This window comes from Eubalaena glacialis, chromosome X (genome assembly GCF_028564815.1).
Source record: "Eubalaena glacialis isolate mEubGla1 chromosome X, mEubGla1.1.hap2.+ XY, whole genome shotgun sequence".
Lineage (NCBI taxonomy): Eukaryota > Metazoa > Chordata > Mammalia > Artiodactyla > Balaenidae > Eubalaena > Eubalaena glacialis.
Genome location: NC_083736.1, coordinates 35,420,790 through 35,440,772, shown reverse-complemented (window position 1 = coordinate 35,440,772; position 19,983 = coordinate 35,420,790). Strand labels below are relative to the sequence as shown.

Genomic DNA, 19,983 nt, shown 5'->3' with positions numbered 1-19,983 from the left:
AAGAATCATGACTTTTTAAAGAAGACACCTAGAACAAACAGAAAAGGAAAGCACTTTCTTTTAAACTGACATATATTTTATACTTCACATAGTCCTTTTAAGTGGAGGCCCTACCAAGCCTAGGTATTTTTAGTGAATAAAAAAAGATTTATTATAGTATTTTTTATATATTAATTTTTAACTTGTGCTGTTTTAATAATTTACTTAGCGAAAAATGACCTCTTCCTAGACCTAGAACTCATCACAATTTATAAAACTTGATTTAGTGAGGTTTTACTATCTAGAGACCCAAATTCATCGACTATTTCAATCCATTAGCTTGTAGAATTTAGGTCAACAATTTGATTTTTGCCTTATTTTATCCAGCAGGAAATTAATTTCATATTCTTAATGTATCATTAAAATCTCAATGTTTCATTATATGTTTTTTATAAAAGTTTATAAAGTTTTTATAAAATCTTATATTTTACCTTAAGTATTTTTTTCTCATAGTGTTTTTTATGTATGTAAATTATTATAATTAAAGAATATAGTAGATAAAAGGAAGAGGGTCAAAAATTTGAGAACTCAAAGGATTTTGTTTAGAAAATAAAAATATATTCATTATTATCTAGTGTATTGATAAAAACATTTCATTTGTAGTTTTTTGTTGTTGTTGTTTTTTGGGGTTTTTTTTGTATTTTGGCCGTGGCATGTGGGATTGAACCTGGGCCTCTGCAGTGAAAGTGCCAAATCCTAACCACTAGGCCATCAAGGAACTTTCTCATTTATAGTTTTCATTTCAGATTTTTTTCTTCTAGAAATAAGCTATTCATGATTTCAAATTTTTAAAAATTTCATATTTTCATTTATTTTCTTTAATTTTGAGAATGTCATGGAATCAAAAGACCAATCAAAATTTGACAAAATGATAGGGAAGGTAGAAAACTGTACATTTTTTAGCAATATTTTGCAAAATCAGTCTGGAAATATATTTAAGAATTGATTCAGATTAAGAAAATGGGCAGAGAATAAATATTGATAGTACTGTGCATAATGGCAAAGTTAAGGCAGGTGGTAAATTTGAAAGTTAAACACAGATATATGTTACTAAATCAAAATTAGATGTTCCACAGACTTATCCCCCCCCAAAAAAAAAAATCTGAGCAAAACGTCTGATAAAACTGGGCATTTTTATTCTAGTGAAATTTATAATAATGCAAAATCTTGGGAGTATTTTGTAATAGATAAGTTACCTTTGTCAACTAATAGTAGTATGACGATTACTTCAAAAAATTTACAGAAACAAGAAACAATTGAGAAACTGAAGCAGCATACAGCTCATACTGAAAATGATGGTAGTAATGAATATGAAAGTGAAGAGATGTCCAAAAAGACGAAAGAAGGGAAAGCATATAAACAACTTTTGGCAAAAGGAATGTACATGATGCAAGCAGCTGTGACTATGGAAGCATTTTCAGATGAGGACGTAGGTAACGACTCAGGCCAGCAAAGGCCTCAGGCCAACACCAGTGCAGAGAGTTTGCAAAAAGGGATATTTAGACATGAAAATAAGCATGGTGTCTATCCACTTAATAGTAAGGAAATAGAAAAGGAAAGTGATGAAGGACAAAGTCAGAAGGATTCAGAAGTGGAAGAAATAGTCTCTAAGAAGGAAACTGGTCTGGTGAAAATGACAGGTCTGAATGATATAAGAAAAAGTGAAGAGAATAGAAAAAATATTGATACATTCCTTGACGACTTACCAAATAGAGACATGAATATTGAGGATGAAGAAAATAAAAACTTTGTTAGGGAAAGTAAAAGTAACAAGCAAGATATGATCTTTGACAGTGAAAGAGAATCTATAGAGGAGCCAGACAGTTACTTGGAAGGTGAAAGTGAAAGTCAGCAGGGTACAGCTGATGGATTCAAGCAGCCTGAGTCAATAGAATTTAGCAGTGGAGAGAAAGAGGATGAAGTGGAAACTGACCAAAACTTGCGGTATAGCAGAAAATTTATTGAACAAGGACATGAGGAAGAGATCGAACACAGAATGTCCAAATACATGGCAAAATATGGTTTTAAGGGTGACCACATATCAGAGGAGCAGGAAGGAGAAGATGATTCAGAAGGAAGAGGAATAGAGGAGCAAGAGATAGAGATAAATGAGGAAGTGCCTGGAGAAAAAGAGGAGGAGGAAGCAAAGCTCCTGTCAGATGACCTTACAGACAGAGCAGAGGTGAGTGAAGGTGAGGGAAAGCCAGGGGGAGAGGCAGAGCACATGCCTGAAGGCGGAGGTGAGGGAATCGGGAAGGAGGGTAATTCAGGAGTGGAACAGAGGAGTGGAACAGGAAGTGAGGAGGGGGAGGAGGAGAAAGACAAGGGAGGAGGAGAAACGGAGAGCCTGGGTAAGGGAGAGAAAGACCTGAAAGAGGAGGAGGAACGGGAGCAAAAGGAGAGGGAACAGGGCCATCAGGAGGAAAGAAACAAAGGGCTGGAGGAAGGGGAAGGGAGCGAGCAAGCAGGGGGGGAAGGAGAGGAGGAGGAAGGCAAGGAGGAAGAGGGGGGAGAAGGGAAAGAAGGAGAGGAGAAGAGAGAAGGGAAAGAGGAAGAAGAGAAAGGAGAGGGGGAGGAAGAGCAGGAGGGGAAGGGGGAGGAAGTAGAAGAGAGGGAGGGGCAGGAAGGAGAAGAGGAAGGGCAGGAAGAAGAGGGGGGAGAGGAGGAGGGAGAGGGAGGAGAGGAGGAGGGAGATGAGGAGCAGGAGGGAGAAGGGGGAGCGGAGGAGGGAGGAGATGAAGGAGAGGAGGAAGGAGAAGAAGGAGAGGAGGAGGAAGGAGACAGGGAGGGAGAGGGGGAAAGAGAGGGGGAGGAGGAAGGAGGAGAGGGGGAAGGAGAGGAGGAGGAGGGAGAGGGGGAAGGAGAAGAAGGGGAGGAGGAGGAAGGAGAGGAGAGGGAAGGAGAGGGAGAGGAGGAGGAAGGAGAGGAGGGGGAGGGGCAGGAAGCAGACGGGGAGGGAGAAGAGGAGGGGGAAGAAGGAGGAGAAGAGGAAGAAGGAGAGGGGGAGGAGGAAGGAGGAGAGGAGGAGGGAGAGGGGGAAGGAGAAGGGGAGGAGGAGGAAGGAGAGGAGGAGGGGCACGAAGCTGAGGGGGAGGGAGAAGAGGAGGGGGAAGAAGGAGGAGAAGAAGAAGGAGAGGGGGAGGAGGAGGAGGGAGAGGGAGAAGGAGAGGGGGAGGAGGAGGGAGAGGGGGAAGGAGAGGGAGAGGATGAGGGGGAGGGGCAGGAAGCAGAGGGGGAGGGAGAAGAGGAGGGGGAAGAAGGAGGAGAAGAGGAAGAAGGAGAGGGGGAGGAGGGGGAAGGAGAGGGGGAGGGAGTGGGGGAAGGCAAGGAAAGGGAAAAGAAGGAGGGGGCAGTGAGGGAGAGGAAAGAGGAAGAAAACAGCAGGAGAGAAGGGGAGAAGGAAGAAGAGGAGGACGATGAGGAAGAGGAGGGAAGGTACCAGGAGAGAGGCAATGAAGAAAGTGGAAGGCAGGAAAGACAGGGTGGAGGAAGAGAATCCAGCAAAGTGAGCAAGATGAGAGGATCTGTGAAATATGACAAAGATAAAACATATCCAAAAAAGTTTATTACTAACAGGGAAGGAAAGGGGAAACAGCATGAAGTACAGAGGTTCAAAATGCCAGTGCAGTCAAAACAACTCCTAGAAAATGGGCCACCAGGTTCCAAAACATTTTGGAATAATGTATTACCACATTATTTGGAATTGAAGTAACAAACTTTAAATTTGACCTGATTATGTCCAGCCAAACAACTTGAACACATGAAGAATAGGCACTCATTCTGTTATATTGATTTTATGTCATGGTTACCTTACCTGTGGTACGATAGAAACTGATAAAGATAACTTGAGGCACTGGTAAATTTTGGCTTCTCTTAAACTAATATTTTGGTGTATTTTCCCCCGAATTATAAATATATAACTAGAAAATATCAAAAGATCATGGTATATGATTAATATTATTATTCCTCATTAAAGACAGTTTTAGGAAACAGGAGTATATTGTAAAAGTATTTTGTGTATACAAGTAAGTCCCTTTAAAAATGGCACAGATCTTTAAGGGTTATAAAAACGTCTAATTTCTTATAACTATGTTAGCATAGTTTTTTCAGTCTATGATTACAGTTTGCCTACCGTATAGAATAATTTTATAAGAATGGGTGGTATTCTAAAGCTAAAATGAGGAATTCACATTTTTTAAAAAAATAGTGCTGTCTTTTCACCTTTTATGTGTCCTTTTTGCAGCAATCTACAAAGTGACAGCTAGGTTCAGAGCTTAGACTCTAATGTCTCTTTTAGTTACTGTTTGGTAAATGACAGAATATCTAATGAAATGGAGATGAACGTATATTGTAAAAGTATGGAAAACTTTAAATATTTATTGCCAGGCAAAGCTACTCATTGGGCTTCAGTTTCCTTATCTGTAAAATAGAATGGATTAGATGATATGATAACTATAGCCCCTTGTAACTCTTAGATTCTTTCATTCTAACGTGTTTGTTATTTGCATAAGAAAATTTTTTAAGGAAGAAAAATTATACTTTACAATTAATCTAGTTTTCTATGAAATGTTCTTTACTCTTAAAAAATTATGACAGCTTTAATGTCTTTTGTCTCCCGTAATTCTGTGCTTCTAAACTCCTGTCATTTCTGAGCTTTCACTGTACTGTCAGACCTTCATTCCCAGTACTGCCATTCCCAGTGTCTACTACTTACCTTCAATGTATTCTTCATTCACTATTCTGTAATTCTCTGTTTGCTGTTTGTCAGAATGTTTCAAGTAAAATAAAAATTAAATGTATACAGTCAGTGGTTGTCTGTGAAAAGAGAAACTAATATTAGATATTGAATTTTAGAGAGGCTAGATTTCCACTAGAGTAATTCCATTGTATGTAGTGCAGCTAGTTTGTTTCATTATTGTTTATTCATAGCTTTCCTTCCCCAGTCCTTTCTATATCTTAGACATGAGGAATTTCTTATACTTTCTTTTATCAAGGAGGACTGTGATGGTAAACATCCTGTGAATTTTGTGTAGTCTTTGCACATTTGATTTTTCATGAGTGAGAAAGAATATGAGGAGAAAGACTAGGATAGGAAGTGAAGAAATTCCTAGGAGTAGTTATAAATTTTGTCTTAGCTGCAAGGCTCTCTGGTAGCTTCCACTAACTAACCAAATATGCGGATTTGGCATTGCAGTGTTCTAGCAAATTCTACCACATTCATTAGTGTTAGTACAATTGAATTAATACTTTGATTAAAATGTATGTGCTGTGTGGTTAAATCTAGTGCAAAACGTGGTTATCTTAGAAATAGACTTAAGATTAAATAAGATGGATGACAGAAGTGGAGTTCATAAAGGAAAAACCTCCAAGGAGATGAGAAACTCTTAAACTCAAGTTACCAGTGTTAAAGGTATGGGCATTCATCTTCCACTGAAGAGATAATCAGCTGGCAATACTGAAATGATGTTCTTAAAATATGTGCATCTCAGAATTTGAACCAGTCTAGATAACCAATTGTAAACAGCATTTCTTACCCATTTCTTCACATTTCCCTGGCCAAAAAAAATTTTTGTGCTCTTTTAGAAGCAGTAATTCATGCGTGCCTGGTACTCTGGTCAAAAGAGCACTGGCCTAGTCATTTTCAGACCTGAATTAATAGTTGGTTAAGTAGATTGGAATAACTAGTTCCTTCTTTATTGTCCCCATCTGCTGGTTGATCATGCTTTTACTGTAGTTTATCAGTGATCATTTTTGAGGCAAGTGTGAGTTGTGTATGTAGAATCCATTGAATTACAGTTTCAAGTGAGGACTCTGGCAGAAAAATAAGGTAAGCTGCAAAGGAGTACCACAGAAACATCTGCTGCTGCTGACCAGCAGCACTCCAGGTGAGTGCAACTGAAATGTTTTCTATTATTTCACTATAGAAATAAATTTGCTGTATACATGTAGATTAAAAATAAAATGCTACCACGGAGAAAGGTGCTGTAATTCCTCCCTTCATTCTTTCCATTGTGAAAGTTAAATGTGATATTATATGCCCAGTACCTGACACATAACTTATAATTGGTACATATTATTCAGTCAACAAATATTTATGTACCAAGCACCAAAAAGAGAACAGAAGCTACCCCGAATCAGGTGGATCTCAAGAAGTGAGGGCTGCTTACAGTCAACTTCCTGTGCCCCTCTAACCTACCAGGGATGTTAGGTAGGTATATATTTCTTGAAAGAATACCAGGTAAAAAGAGTTCCTATGACTCTGCCTTAACTGTTGCTTATCAGTGCCCTTATATTTCCTGATACCCCCACGTTATTAGCCAAGACTGCCCAAAGATAAAAATATGATTTGAAAACAAATCTATGGCTTTCCTCCATTAAATCCCTTAGTTAATAAGAAGAAAGTGCTTTTTATAAGATATGGCTCCTGATCTCAAGGAACTCTTGGCTGTTTCTACAGGCTGACCAGAAAATTTACCAGCACAGGAGGGTGCTTCAGGGGTGGCACTTCAGCTGCCACTGGGAAAAACAAGGAAAGGGCTTCCCAGGAGTGATGGTGAAACTTGAACTGAGTCATGAAAAGTAAAACCTATCCAGGCAAAGAGGGGGCAGGGTGATGAGAGCCAGGCTGATGGAAGCCAGGAGAGTGTTTCAGTGTGACTGCAGCCTAGAGTATCCTTTGACCTGGATAGAGGGGCACAAGACCTTCTGTGTTTGTAAAAGATGTTAAAAAAGAGTAAGATGATCACGCTTGGGCTTTTGTAGCGTCATTCTGGCAGCAATATGGAGGGTGGATTAGAAGGGAACAGGACCAGGGTCAGGGATAGCAGTCAGAAGGCAGTTACAGTAGACCAGGCAGAGACTGAAGAGGGGCCGGACTAGGACAGTGGGATGGAGAGTTGCGGACATGTATTACTGACAGAGATTTGTGGATAGAATGGAGAGCTTAGTAAGGATATGGAGCTTGGAGGGAGGTAAAGTCCAAGCTTTTCTTATTTCTGGCTTGGAGAATTGGGAAGAAAGAGTGCCATTCACGGAGACTGAGAACTGAGGAGTAGGGGCAGATTGAGGAGACTGCTTGGGGGCTTGTTGATCCAGGAGATGTTCAGCAGGCAGATACACATCTGGGTTTGGAGCTCAGGGAAGATGCTAAGTATCAGCGGCTTATAAATGTAGTTAAAACTGTGGATTTGAATGAGAGGCAACATTTGTAATGTGAGAAGAGAACTGAAGAGAATTCTGGGAAACATCAGTAGGTAAGGGGAGGTTGAAAAAGGGAAGCCTGAGAAGGAGGAAGGGTAAGAACACTTTCTAAGAAACAGAGGGGCCCCCAAAGCCAAGGAAGAAGGAGCAGTGGAGGGCTGCAGAGAGGGTCTGGGGCAGGGCCCACGTTGACATCAAAGAGTGAACTCCAGGAAGTCTACTTTTCAGAGACATAGAATCAGAACTAGATTTTGAGAAATAAATATCAAAGAGCTCTACTGGCATATTTCTCAATTTAGGAAGGGAGATGTATGTTCCAGAGACTTTGGTGCTCTGGGGGGAAAAATTCTAAATTTTTATTTGCTGTTATTATATACGATGGTACATAAGAATAGGGTATTGCTGAAGTGAGCTTATCAACAAAAAGGAGGAGTATGCAATGCTTTAAATATCAGTGGGTGGGGCGGGGTGGTGAGGAAACAACTCTGAGGGCAGCCATTATGGTCTGCAAATTATTTGGGCAGAGTTGGTTCAGAGCATGGGCTCTGTAGTCCAGTAGGGCTGAGTTCCAAACCCAGCCCTTCACTGATTAGCTGAGTGGACACCTGGAAAAGTTTCCTTTTTTTTTTAACCTGTCTGAGTCTTACATCCCTCTTTTAGTAAAGGGGGGGGGGTCTTTTGATACTTACATTAGTTAACACATGGAACATGTTAGGGGTACTCAGCAAATGCTAACCTGCATCACTCTAACTATCCTCTCTGATCATACCAAGTCAGGTACAGTGCTACCCTCATGCATCTCCAAGTCACTGGCTGATGTGCATGAGTTTAATTTAGTTTCATGTGCCTGTAAACCTTACTTTTGGTTAAATACAGCGTAGCAACCCCCCAAAAATTAGCTTATGGAGGTAGATCCATGGGAATGAAATGGATAATGATAACCCTTAAATATGGGGTAGAGTGAAACTATCATTACAGACCATACATGGGTCAAATACTGCCCCTCAACATTTGAACCATGACGAAAGGCTGATGGTACTCACATGGTTAGCCTAAATTTAGATATTAGTGCTGTCACGAGACCACAGATTTCCCTCTGTATCCTAATGTTTTTATCAAATAGTTAAAAAATAATTCACACATAAAGTGTAATCATGGATCATGCATTTGTTTAGGATAAAGAGGAAGATAAATCATCTAAGGAAAAAGAGGGGGAAAAATAGAGTAAAACTGAAAACAAGAATAAAACTGTGAACCAGCAAGATGTTCTGTACCCTGAGCACTACATTCATTTTTGCAGGCCACTTATCAGAGTCAAACTGTAATATATTTGGTGATAAAAATACAGGATTAGGAATGAAGTAAGGGATTGGCACACAGAAAGAAGGGAAAGTTTAGAGATTATAAAGTAGTGTCATTAGAAGAGAAGAATTGGGAAGTCACAACTGGCAGCCCATGGGTGCAGTCTGGCCTGCAGACTTATTTTGTTTGGTGTACATAGTGATTTTTTAAACATTTGAATCAGATGTCAACATTGAAATACCAGGAGATTTTACATTGAAAAAAAAATGTCTTTCCGGACTTCTCTTGGAAAACCTGAGGGTCTAGGAATATCTTGCCCTGTGGCAACACTGGCCTATAGCCCGGCTGAGGCCACCCCCCACTTCCCTGCCGTCCAGGGGCTGCTCCTGACAGGCGTCCACCTTCTTCCCTCGCTTGCTCTGGCTACCAGGCACCTGGCAGAGAATAAAGGGATGTGTACGAGAAGGTAGAGCAAAGAAGTGTACATTTTAAGTGAACTATTTTCTATTGATAAGATCTGGGACATGGCAAAAAGCATCCAAGCTTCTTGTTTTTTGACAGTCCTCAATGCATACTTGGGATTCTATCTTTTTATAGAATGGCCTTTATAAAATCACTTACATTTATATACAAATACTTATTGTTTGCTCATATTATTTTCTCTGTAAACAATCTTTTTCATCTTGATGCAAACCCTCCTAGGTAGGTGTTGCTAATGTCATTTTTCCATTTTACAGATAGACTGAAATACATTAAGTAGGTACCTTGCTCAGGCCAAGAGTAGTAGAGCAAGGCTTTGGAAAACAGTGTTTAGGTCTTTGTATTTAGTGCCCTTCCCACTCTCCACTCCTGCCTCAGTGATGTCTAGTGTAGTTAAAACTGGAACTTACATGTTAGCTCTTCTTGTCCTAAAAAGAAAATACCTTGAAATTGAGATTTTAAAATATACACTTTCCACCCGATGACTTAGATATGAAGTTTTATGCTCTATTTAACTTGTTTGGAAAACATTTTCTACCCAATGTGACATTGAAGCATGTCATGAATCCAGAATTGTAGCACAAAATTTTACACTTTATAGTCTTTTTTTTAACTTGAAAAAAAAATTCTTTTGACGTTAATACATAGACAAGTATATATCTCATACATGTATAGCTCAATGTATTTTCCACAAACTGAACACACCCATATAGCCAACATCCAGATCAAGGAAAAGCACAGTGTCAGCTCCCTAGAAGCTCCCCTTCAATCCCCTTCCAGCTATTTCCCATCCCCCACCCCCTCCAGGGTGACCACTAGGCAGACTTCTGATAGCAATCTCTAGTTTTTAAAGCGTACAGCATACAATGTAATTGTTTCTTTTTTTTTAACATCTTTATTGGAGTATAATTGCTTTACAATGGTGTGTTAGTTTCTGCTTTATAACAAAGTGAATCAGTTATACATATACATATGTTCCCATATCTCTTCCCTCTTGCATCTCCCTCCCTCCCACCCTCCCCATCCCACCCCTCTAGGTGGTCACAAAGCACCGAGCTGATCTCCCGGTGCTATGCGGCTGCTTCCCACTAGCTATCTATTGTACATTTGGTAGTGTATATATGTCCATGACACTCTCTCACCCTGTCACATCTCACCCTTCCCCCTCCCCATATCCTCAAGTCCATTCTCTAGTAGGTCTGTGTCTTTATTCCCGTCTTGCCACTAGGTTCTTCATGACCTTTTTTTTTTTTTAAGCAAACTGAAACCTCATGGGGAACATTTGGTTTCTTGGTATTTCCCATAAGAAATGTAAAAAGTGTTGCCCTGGGCCAGACCAAAGACTGCAGCTCCCCATGCTGTGTCTGACCAATGAAATAAGGGTCCTTTGGTGGAAGCCAGGCCCATTCACTTCTTCGCTGGGGTCCTAACACCAGATGCACTTCCACTGACCACTCCAGATTACCTCTTTACATCATATGTGGTTCTGGTGACAAGAATGTATTTAAACTTTATCCTTTCTTTTTATAAAATGACAGTATTCTGCCAGTCTCTCCTAAATTGTTTCAGTTTGAAGGTAAGTGCTGTATGTGACTTAAAGTAGTTGTCCAGATATATGTAGATTAATTTTAAATGTGCTTAATTAAGTGCAAAGTGTCATGATTGATGATGTGATTTCTACTGCAGATGCCATTTTCTAAGAGCTTTCTCAAACTTAGAAAGTGATGTAGTTTATTGTTGATATAGATTTACATGAAGTTAATGAGTAAAATTGTAGTGCATTATAAAAGAGATGTTTTGCTTATTTCTAAAATAAGCTATAACTCCATGTTTCTTTTTATAATAGCATGATATCCTATGGTTACATTAATACCTTAGTAAACTAGCACAACTGGAATTGACCCAGGTCCTAGATTAGCCAAACTGTCCAAGTAATGAGGACTTTGATAGAATACAGCTCACTGACCCTCCCTCTGGGAGATAAGTGGGCAGAGTCTGAAATTCTCTGTCTCGGGAGCTCTGTTCTTTCTAGTTGGCCTTCATATATGTACATTTATGAATACATCTGTTTATCAGGCCTAAGTCTTAAATCTAGTAATCTTGCTTCCCATTCCCTTCCAAAGTAAAATGATCTCTGATCATTTTAGCTACCCGTAACGTGCATTTGGCTAGCCATGATATATGTCACTTAGAGGGGAAATCATGCAGAAGAAAAAGAAAGCTTTAGAAGTTCTTGGTAAATGGTAGCTACCTTGTTGTTAACCCTACCCAACCTAAACATGTAGCACATCCTTTAATGTAACTCTCTACCCTGGTACCCTGTTCCCTTCTCCCACATTCCCCTCCTGAGTGCACTGCCTCATGACCTTGATTAACCTAAGTTAAGCCCTCCCAGAGTAACTTCTGAAACTCTTTCTTAAATCTCAAGGCTTCACTTCCAGATTGCTTGTCCTCAGTGGGAATGCTATTAGGCCGTACCCTTAGCGCTGTTGGCCTGAGGATGCCACTTACATGTTTTACTAAGGTGTGAAATACAAACACGTTCTCTCCCTAGCCTGAACTCTCACAATTTGTATTTTTGCCAGAAAAAAAGGTGAGTTAATGATTAGAGACATTCTTTTCAAACCACCCAGTAAAGATTCTGTTGGGTGTCAGGCTTATCCTTAGCCAAATAGCCACTAGGAAGGTGACCATGAGAAGCTAGTTACAGTGTTGAAGGGATATAAAGGGCATATATGGTCTCAGGCAAATATGGCTAAGGTGAACTTTGTAAAAACATTCTTCAAGGGAGTGAATGGCACAGATTGCTTACTGCGTCACCTATTTTAGGGGTCATTATGCCTTTAGTGAAGTGCATAAATGAAAAGCATAGGAAAAAAAAAATCCAATAAAGAGTCCAGTCTCTTAATGACAGTAAATAAACAGTTTTCCACCCAAAATATGAAATGGCAAAAAAAAAAATCTCTGTATAGAATAAAGGGTAAAACTAGTATTTTCTGCCTTAATAAGCATTACATGATTTATTACCAGTCTATCAAATCCATAGACAGGCTGTTTTATAATTTGGATTAGCTGGACAGGAACCAGATGGACCAAGTTCTCCCTCTGTCTGGTTTTCCATCTGCTTTAAATAACCAAGAGCAAACAATTTAAAGCGCCTGTGTCCCTTTATCCTTTTCCCAGAATGTAAGTAATTATAGTTACCTCTATCTTGTGAATATTGGTGAATTGTACTTCTGAAGTGATTTTAAATCCTTATGTTTTGGAAAATGAACATAATATATACATATGATTATGTTATAATGCTACAGTAGGTAGAAAGCTTTTTAACTTCTCTAATATTTAAAAGCATTCTTTTGAGACAGCCCAGAAAGCATTTTGTTTTTCCATTTTAACCTTACCATAGGTGCTAAAAAGAACTTTGGGAACCCTAGTCATTGAAAATGTTGAAATAGAGTAACATGCATGAAATCCTTGGTAATATAGTAACTTGATATGCAGCATGGATTATTCAGTATTTTATTTCTTTGACTTTAATATTTGAATTCATAGTCTATATGTTCTTTGAGATGGTATAAATTACTTACGACAGCAATATCAAATCTCTGTTTTTTAAAGAAGAAAAATTTAACTCTTCCCTGATCATCAATTTTGTCACAGGATCACGAATTTTCAGAAGATGATGAGCCAGAAGACGTGCATGAGGAAATTAAGGAACATCTAGAAGGCGAGAAGAAAGCTACAGGAGACAATAAAAGTGTTCCTGCAGACGACCACAGTGAAACCGACAACTCAGTTAAAAAGGTATTGACAGCCATTGAAAAGGTATGATGATAAGTGCTTAAATCCCAAGACCCTGCCCAAGAGAAAGCATATGGGTCCCCTGGTCTCTGCAGAGGGCAGATTCCAACTTCCTTGGAGAACAGAAATATTTCCATGAATAACTTTGTTCATGTGCTATAGGACAAGCTTTGACAAATTTATGAATCAGACACCCTTTTTTCTCTAGCATTCTTTCCACATTTCTTGGTAGCATTCTGTTCTTCAAATGAATGGAAATCAATTGATATGGGCCAGTTTAGTACACTCTTGAGAAATTAACCAAGAAGTTCAGCCCCAGGTCCTTGAAATGATAAAATTACAACATTAGCAGCCCAGTACTAGTGGCAGAAATGGGATGTGTACGTGCACACATACGTGTGTATATTTACATGTACATGGACAAATGAAAGTTGTTCACAGCAGTGTTTGAGGTTGTGATCAGTTCTGCAGAGGTGTGGTATAGAAGAAAGTATTCATAGGAGGAATGGGAGGAGGCCTCACTGAGGAAGAGAAAGTCATCCTGAAAGTGGAGCTAGGGACGCCAAAAACATCTCTTCCATCTGGCAGATATACCTAAGAGTGACCCTGCTAGGAGACAGTTGGTAGGTTTGAAATCATTCGTTTGCTAGCACTACTCTGGATTCATTTCAAGAGGTATGGAATTCAGAAACCCAAACTGAATGATACTGTATTGATTCATTTTCATTTCATTTTTTGGACCTCTTGCAAAGAGCTCTGAGTTAATCCTGCCTTCTCATTGATGAAACACTATCATCAGTGGTCTGTGCAAGGTGCTTCTCTCTTTATTTAAATTGATTCCCTTTGAGCCTCATTCCCCTTTTCCCTAACATAGCCAACCACTGAAACATGCTTGTCCTTTTATTTGAATGTGTAATTGTAAAACATGTGTTGTTGTTTTTTGTGTATTTTTTTTTAATTTACAAAATGGTATTGTGCTAAAGAGGTCATTCTCTTCCTTGCTTCCTTCTTTTTCCAAGACTCCTTCCTCTCACTGAGGAAAAAATATGTTCTAGCAGTTATTGTTTTCTTTCCGAGGGAGGGAACGATGGGACTTCCCTGGTGATGCAGTGGTTAAGACTCCACGCTCCCAATGCAGGGGGCCCGGGTCCGATCCCTGGTTAGGGAACTAGATCCCACATGCAAGCTGCAACTAAGGAGCCCACATGCCGCAACTAAGGAGCCTGCCTGCCACAACTGAGACCCAGCACAACCAAATAAATAAATATTAAATGTTAAAAAAAAAGAGGGAGGGAAAGATTCTGTTTTATAAAGAACATTTATGAGTTCCAGTTATGGTGGTCCCTGAAATTCTTTAGCATAGGATTCATTAAACTCCAATTTGACATTATAAAATGTTGAGCTAATTCCTATACCAATTAATGTTCCTGAATCTTCTTTGAGTAGAATTCTTAAATATACAATTCTTGTTAATTATACGATTTTTTTTAAGGGAACTTTATTTATTTATTTATTTTTTAATCTATGGCTGAGCTGGGTCTTCGTTGCTGCACAGGCTTTCTTTAGTTGTGGCGAGCGGAGGCTACTCTTCATTGTGGTGCGTGGGTTTCTCATTGCAGTGGATTCTCTTGTTGCGGAGCACAGGCTCTAGGCACACGGGCTTCAGTAGTTGTGGCACGAGGGCTCAGTAGCTGTGGCTCGCGGGCTCTAGAGCCCAGGCTCAGTAGTTGTGGCGCACGGGCTTAGTTGCTCCGCGGCATGTGGGATCCTCCCAGACCAGGGCTCGAACTCGTGTACCCTGCATTGGCAGGTGGATTCTTAACCACTGCGCCACCAGGGAAGGCCTAATCATGCAATTTTAAGCTAGGAAAGACATTAGCAATCACCCAGCATCTAAGTCAAGAGTCCTGCAAAGGGAAGTAATTGTCACATGTTTATGTTGTTAGCTAGAGACTGACTCTAGAACCCTGCTTAAAACCAAGACTAGGTTTTCTAGCTCAGCACGAATATGTTTTTTATTATATTGTTTCTTTATTGTTTATAGGACACAAAAGCCAACCAAAAGGAACGGGCCATTCACGAATACAGTGAAAATCCAAAAGGTGTGAGCACATTTGACTTCAAAAGCATACTTTTAAAAAGGCTAGATACATAGCATACTACGTTCATATGTACATACAGATATTTATGCATATATGTGCTGTAACTAAGGAATTATGACTTACACGTATGTATTCTGTTTTACACTTTTTATTGTCACATGACCCTCATAATAAGCTATGAAATATGTGACACAGGCTTATGTGTTCTCATTGATCACCACCACAGCTTCTTCATGGCTGCTCATGTGTCAGTGTTAAGTGGTTTAGAACAGCCTTTTTACTACTTTTTTTTTTTTTCAATCAGTATTATTAAATTGGACTTTTGTCCCAGATCTTGATATATATGTCTGGTGAGCACTGCCAGACCCCATCGCTGATGTCCAGGCTGGTCTAGAGCCACAGCAGGCCATCCAGTTATTTCCCCCCGAGCCCAGACCTGAGTCTTTGATCTTACCACAGGCGTTTCAGAGGAGTCCTTTCCCAAGCCTCGCTGTTGGTGTCAGCGAACAGGTGCCACGGAACAGAGGAGACTGTGACTGCCCTTGGGACCTACAGTTTCTACACCCAGATCATTGGTGCTTTTGCTGTATGACCCCTATATTATGTTTCCACACCATCACATCACAGGGGGCCTTTTGCTGCGATGTCATTACAAATAACTGTCTGTAGTAGTGGATATCTGTTCAGAACTTAAGCAGAAGAAGGAATAATTCCCTTAATACATTTTTCCTTCTAACTTCTGCAAAAAGAGTAGTAAGTTTTAGAATATTTTAAGCAAAATGTTAAAATATTTGTCATCTCTGAGTATTCTTAGCATATAACCTAAAGTGTTAAAAAGAAATTAAATGTAAGATTTAAGTTGTTGATAATATAAAATTCGAAGAATGCATATGCTTCATGAGTCTACCTTAAAGATCATTATTCAACTATATAACATGTGGATTAATTTGGAATACCAAAAACATGACATGTCCATTTGGGTACAAATAATTTCATTACAATGAGGTTAATTTTTTTAAAAGGTAATTTATATTTTACAGAAGTCGTCCCTAACATTTACTGTTACCTTTGCTATACTTGGTACTGGTCATCTAAACATTTACAACATTGGTCAGGTCATTCTGAGATTTTTGCCTTAATTTTTCAGGAAATATGCAGTTGTCCACTACTCTTTAGTATTACCCCATAATTCATGGTTGATAGAGTTTCACTGAAAGCCTCAGGACTTTTCTTTTTCTCATTAGTTAGAAAAAATATTTCTAAATATATCCTATCATAGGAAATATGCATGATCGTGCAAAGGGCAGTTCTTCAGAAATCCTGGAAGATAGTAAATCAACAAAAAAATCAAAGAAGGTAAGTGAAATGAATTTTTCATTTTAGTGTTAAGGCTAAAGTATTGAATCGCTTCTACTACTTTCTATATGGTGATCCACATAATTTAACTCTCTTAATATGAGTTTTGATGACTCAAGAACATGTGACGAATTTCAGGTGATGTTTCACATTTTTAATGTGCATATTTACTTATTGGATTTTAGATTATGATTCAGATTGCTCTGCAAAAATGTAATAGCATGTTCCTTTCAATCATCCCATGCATACTGATTCATCATACAATAAAAGATATGTAAAAGAACTCTACTGCTTAAATTATAAGAGTATAGTATCCTGAGAGTCTAGAAGAGAGTAAGGCAAAGCCAAGAAATAGGATGAATGAAAAAATAAAGATGACTGTGCTTAGAAAACATTACAACATGCTACTCCAGTCTCTCCTAGTACCTGTTTTGGAGTTGTTACAAGTCTGATGGATACATTTCTTCTTCTTGGAAGTAAATTACTCTTTCCACTTGCAGAAAAACTTTATTTAATCATGAGATCACATTTCCAGTTAGAAGTGTTAGGAGGTAACATGGAAGACAAGAAAAATGAAAAGCCTCGTTAATTCTTATTCAACCTAGGTGTCAGCTTAAATGTCATTTCCACACAGAGGCCTTTTGTAACCAGCAGCACTTATATAAATTATTATGTCCCATTATTATTCTCTCACAGAGCACCCTTTTCTCATACTTCTTAGTATTTGTCACAGTTTGCAATTACATAGTCATTTGTATATTCATTTACTTTATGTCTGTATCTCCCCACTGGCCTTCAGCTCCTTGGGGACAGAAACTATTTTCTGTTTTGCTTTCTAGTGTATCCTTAGCACTTATCACAGTTCCTGGTACATGGTAGATGCTCAGTAAATATTTTTGGTTGACAATGAATTGTAAAATGGGAGGGGTAAGAAAGAGGAAAGGATGAAGGTAAAACCAGGAGCCGCCCTTAGGGTAGTAAACAGCCTGTCTTTTGCCATCTTTGTAGGTATATGCCACTCTGAAATTCCTTTCAGAATTACTACAGAAATTTCAGAAGTTATTTTAGCCCAAATCTCCATATTGTTATCTTTTACTAAAAATTACTTCATGACCATTTTTATCTTTATAAAATTATAAGTTTGGATTACCATACCCAAAAGATGTCTGTGACCTGGCTCAAAGGACACTTCAGAATTATTATCCTTCTTAGAATTATAACATGCATCGCTAGAACATTTCATCAAGGTTTAGGAACTTTTTAGATTCTCCGTCTAGTAGAACAGAACATTTAACAGATATCCCACCAGTATACTTCATAGTGTTCCTGTGAAAACTTTTTTCAGTTACAAAGAGCTCAGGGAAAGAGTCTGGAAAAGAAAATCAAATCTGAGGGAGAAGGATGAAAAGTAAAGGAGTCAGGAGACCTAAGAACCTAAGGGGAGGAAAAGTGAAATGAAGCAGCAGAAAAAAATATTTGAAACACACCTCTGACCAAATGAAAATGCATATTGTAGAATACGTGGTCGAGTTTAGGGAATTTTTCAGGCTCTCCCGTCTTCAGCATTGTCCATAGTTGGTAGGATTTGGATACGCAGGACAGGAGAGGCCGGAGCCAGGGAAGGCATGCTGTGTGGCAGGCACCTACTGTAGCATCAGGAAGCCCCGCCAGTCCATGGGACAAAGGTGAGGCCAGGCCAGGATACAGAGTGCCAGGCTGACAAATTCAGTCTTAGACTTTGATTCTGCTTAAATTCTCATTTATACCTAATGGAAAAATATAATTCAGTAAGTATGCATTTCCTTGGATAAAGAAAAGAAAAAGTATTGAAAATTATATTTTAAAAAGTCAAGCAGTAATAAATGTATTTCCTACTTAAAGAATAGTCTGTTATTCTATATATTTTAAAAAGTCAAGCAGTAATAAATGTATTTCCTACTTAAAGAATAGTCTGTTATTCTATATATTTTAAAAAGGAAATAGATGATTTAGATGAGATTTTTTTCAATCATTCCCACATGATATATTTTAATCTACAATGTCTCTAACCTATTTATACCATCTAAGCCAAACAAATCAAACTGTTTTGAAAACTTGGAAAATAAATGATGCATTAACTCATATGAAGATAAGCATGTGTTTGAAATTTTACATCCCTTCCCTTAATTAGACAGCCACTCCAAAGGTAATTTAAAGAAAAAAAAGAAATAAGTACACTCTTGGTCTCTACAAGACAGAATTCACCATTGAATTTTGTTTTGATGATTTTAAGTGTTTCAGATAGCCAGGTTAGGACCCATAATTTTAATTGGTGGCAGAGATCTTTTGATTGTTATATTTGGAAATCGCCAAATATTGCTTTTCCAAACTGTAGCAAATTTGAATCCACAGTTAGCCGCTAAGAAAAATGTGTTATTGGCTTAATTTCCACCTAAGTAAGCTACTGAAAAAAGCAGTAAGCTTTTAGGCTATTAATAATAATTTCTTCCCATCATGGAATTAGTTTATTCATGTGTTTATTTAGCATATATTTACTGGGTGCCTCTTATGTGCCAGGCACAAGGCTAAAGGCTGCAGATAGAGAGGTTAAAAATCCAGTGCCACCCCTTAGAAACTAGCTAGAATATGGCAGATTCCTGGATAGTTCCCCATGCCAGTTCACAGTCAATAGATTTCTTATTCATTGTCACTACCATAAATATAAGAGGCTGAGATGAGAATTTCTCCACCAAAAATTATGCCTGTGGATTCTTGCCTTTCCTGACGGCTTCCTTTTCTCTGATGCTAAGCTTTATTCACCATGGCAGCACAACTCAGCACGTTTGCCCCAAGTACACAGTTAGCTTTACTCTATTGTGAGGAAAATCTGAGGTCAATTATACATATGGTATCCTGTTGCTGTCAGTTTTTTCAGGCTTAATACCTGAGACTATCTCTTTCGGACCCACCCAATAATTACTCCCCTGCTTTTTAAAAATAGCTTTATTTAGGTATAATTGACCTATAATGAACTACACATATTTGAAGTATATAATCTGATTAGTTTTGACATACATATACAGCTGTGAAAGCATAATCACAATCAAGAGAGTGAACAGTGCCATTATCAGCAGAAGGTTCTTTGTGCCTCTCTGTGATCCCTGTCTACACCCCACATCCCCTTGCTGTACTCAGCAAATAACTGATACTGTTTTGAGATTCATCCATGCATGTATCAATAGTTCATTCCTTTATATTGCTGAGTGGTATTCTATTTTGAGTTAATTTCTTATATGGTAAAGGTATGGATTGAAGTTCTTTTTTTTGCATATGGACATCCCATTGTTCTAGCACCATTTGTTGAAAAATATTTTAAAAAGCCTGTCCTCCTCTACTGAATTGCCTTCATACCTTTGTCAGAAAGCAGTTGATTTTTTTATGTGTGAGCCTATTTCTGGACTCTGTATTCTGTTCCTTCGATCTGTTTATCTTGTGCCAGTACCACACTGTCTTGATTACTGTAGCTTTGATATAAGTCTTGAAATCAGGAACTGTTAGTCCTCCAACTTTGCTCCTTTTCACACTTGTTTTGGCTATTCTAGACCCTTTGCACTTCCATGTGAATTTTTATAATCGGTTTGTCAATTAGTGAAAAAAATGCCTGCTGGGATTTTGATTTGGCCTTGTTTTTGAATCTACAGATAAACTTGGGAAGAATTAACAT

General features: G+C 38.6%; 1 protein-coding gene across 4 annotated transcripts in view; it reads left to right on the top strand.

Moving 5' to 3' along the window:
- The window catches only part of RPGR (retinitis pigmentosa GTPase regulator), a 63,723-nt gene that overhangs the window by 33,302 nt on the left and 10,438 nt on the right, over positions 1-19,983 (top strand). For 3 of the 4 annotated variants that reach the window (XM_061177998.1, XM_061177997.1, XM_061177996.1), the window contains exons 14-16: positions 12,682-12,825; positions 14,867-14,924; positions 16,204-16,280. In XM_061177998.1, coding sequence (XP_061033981.1) covers positions 12,682-12,825; positions 14,867-14,924; positions 16,204-16,280 — 279 coding nt within the window. Of the gene's footprint in view, positions 1-1,282; positions 1,469-2,068; positions 3,807-12,681; positions 12,826-14,866; positions 14,925-16,203; positions 16,281-19,983 lie in introns of those variants that run through there. The other variant, XM_061177995.1, reaches the window with a different exon arrangement.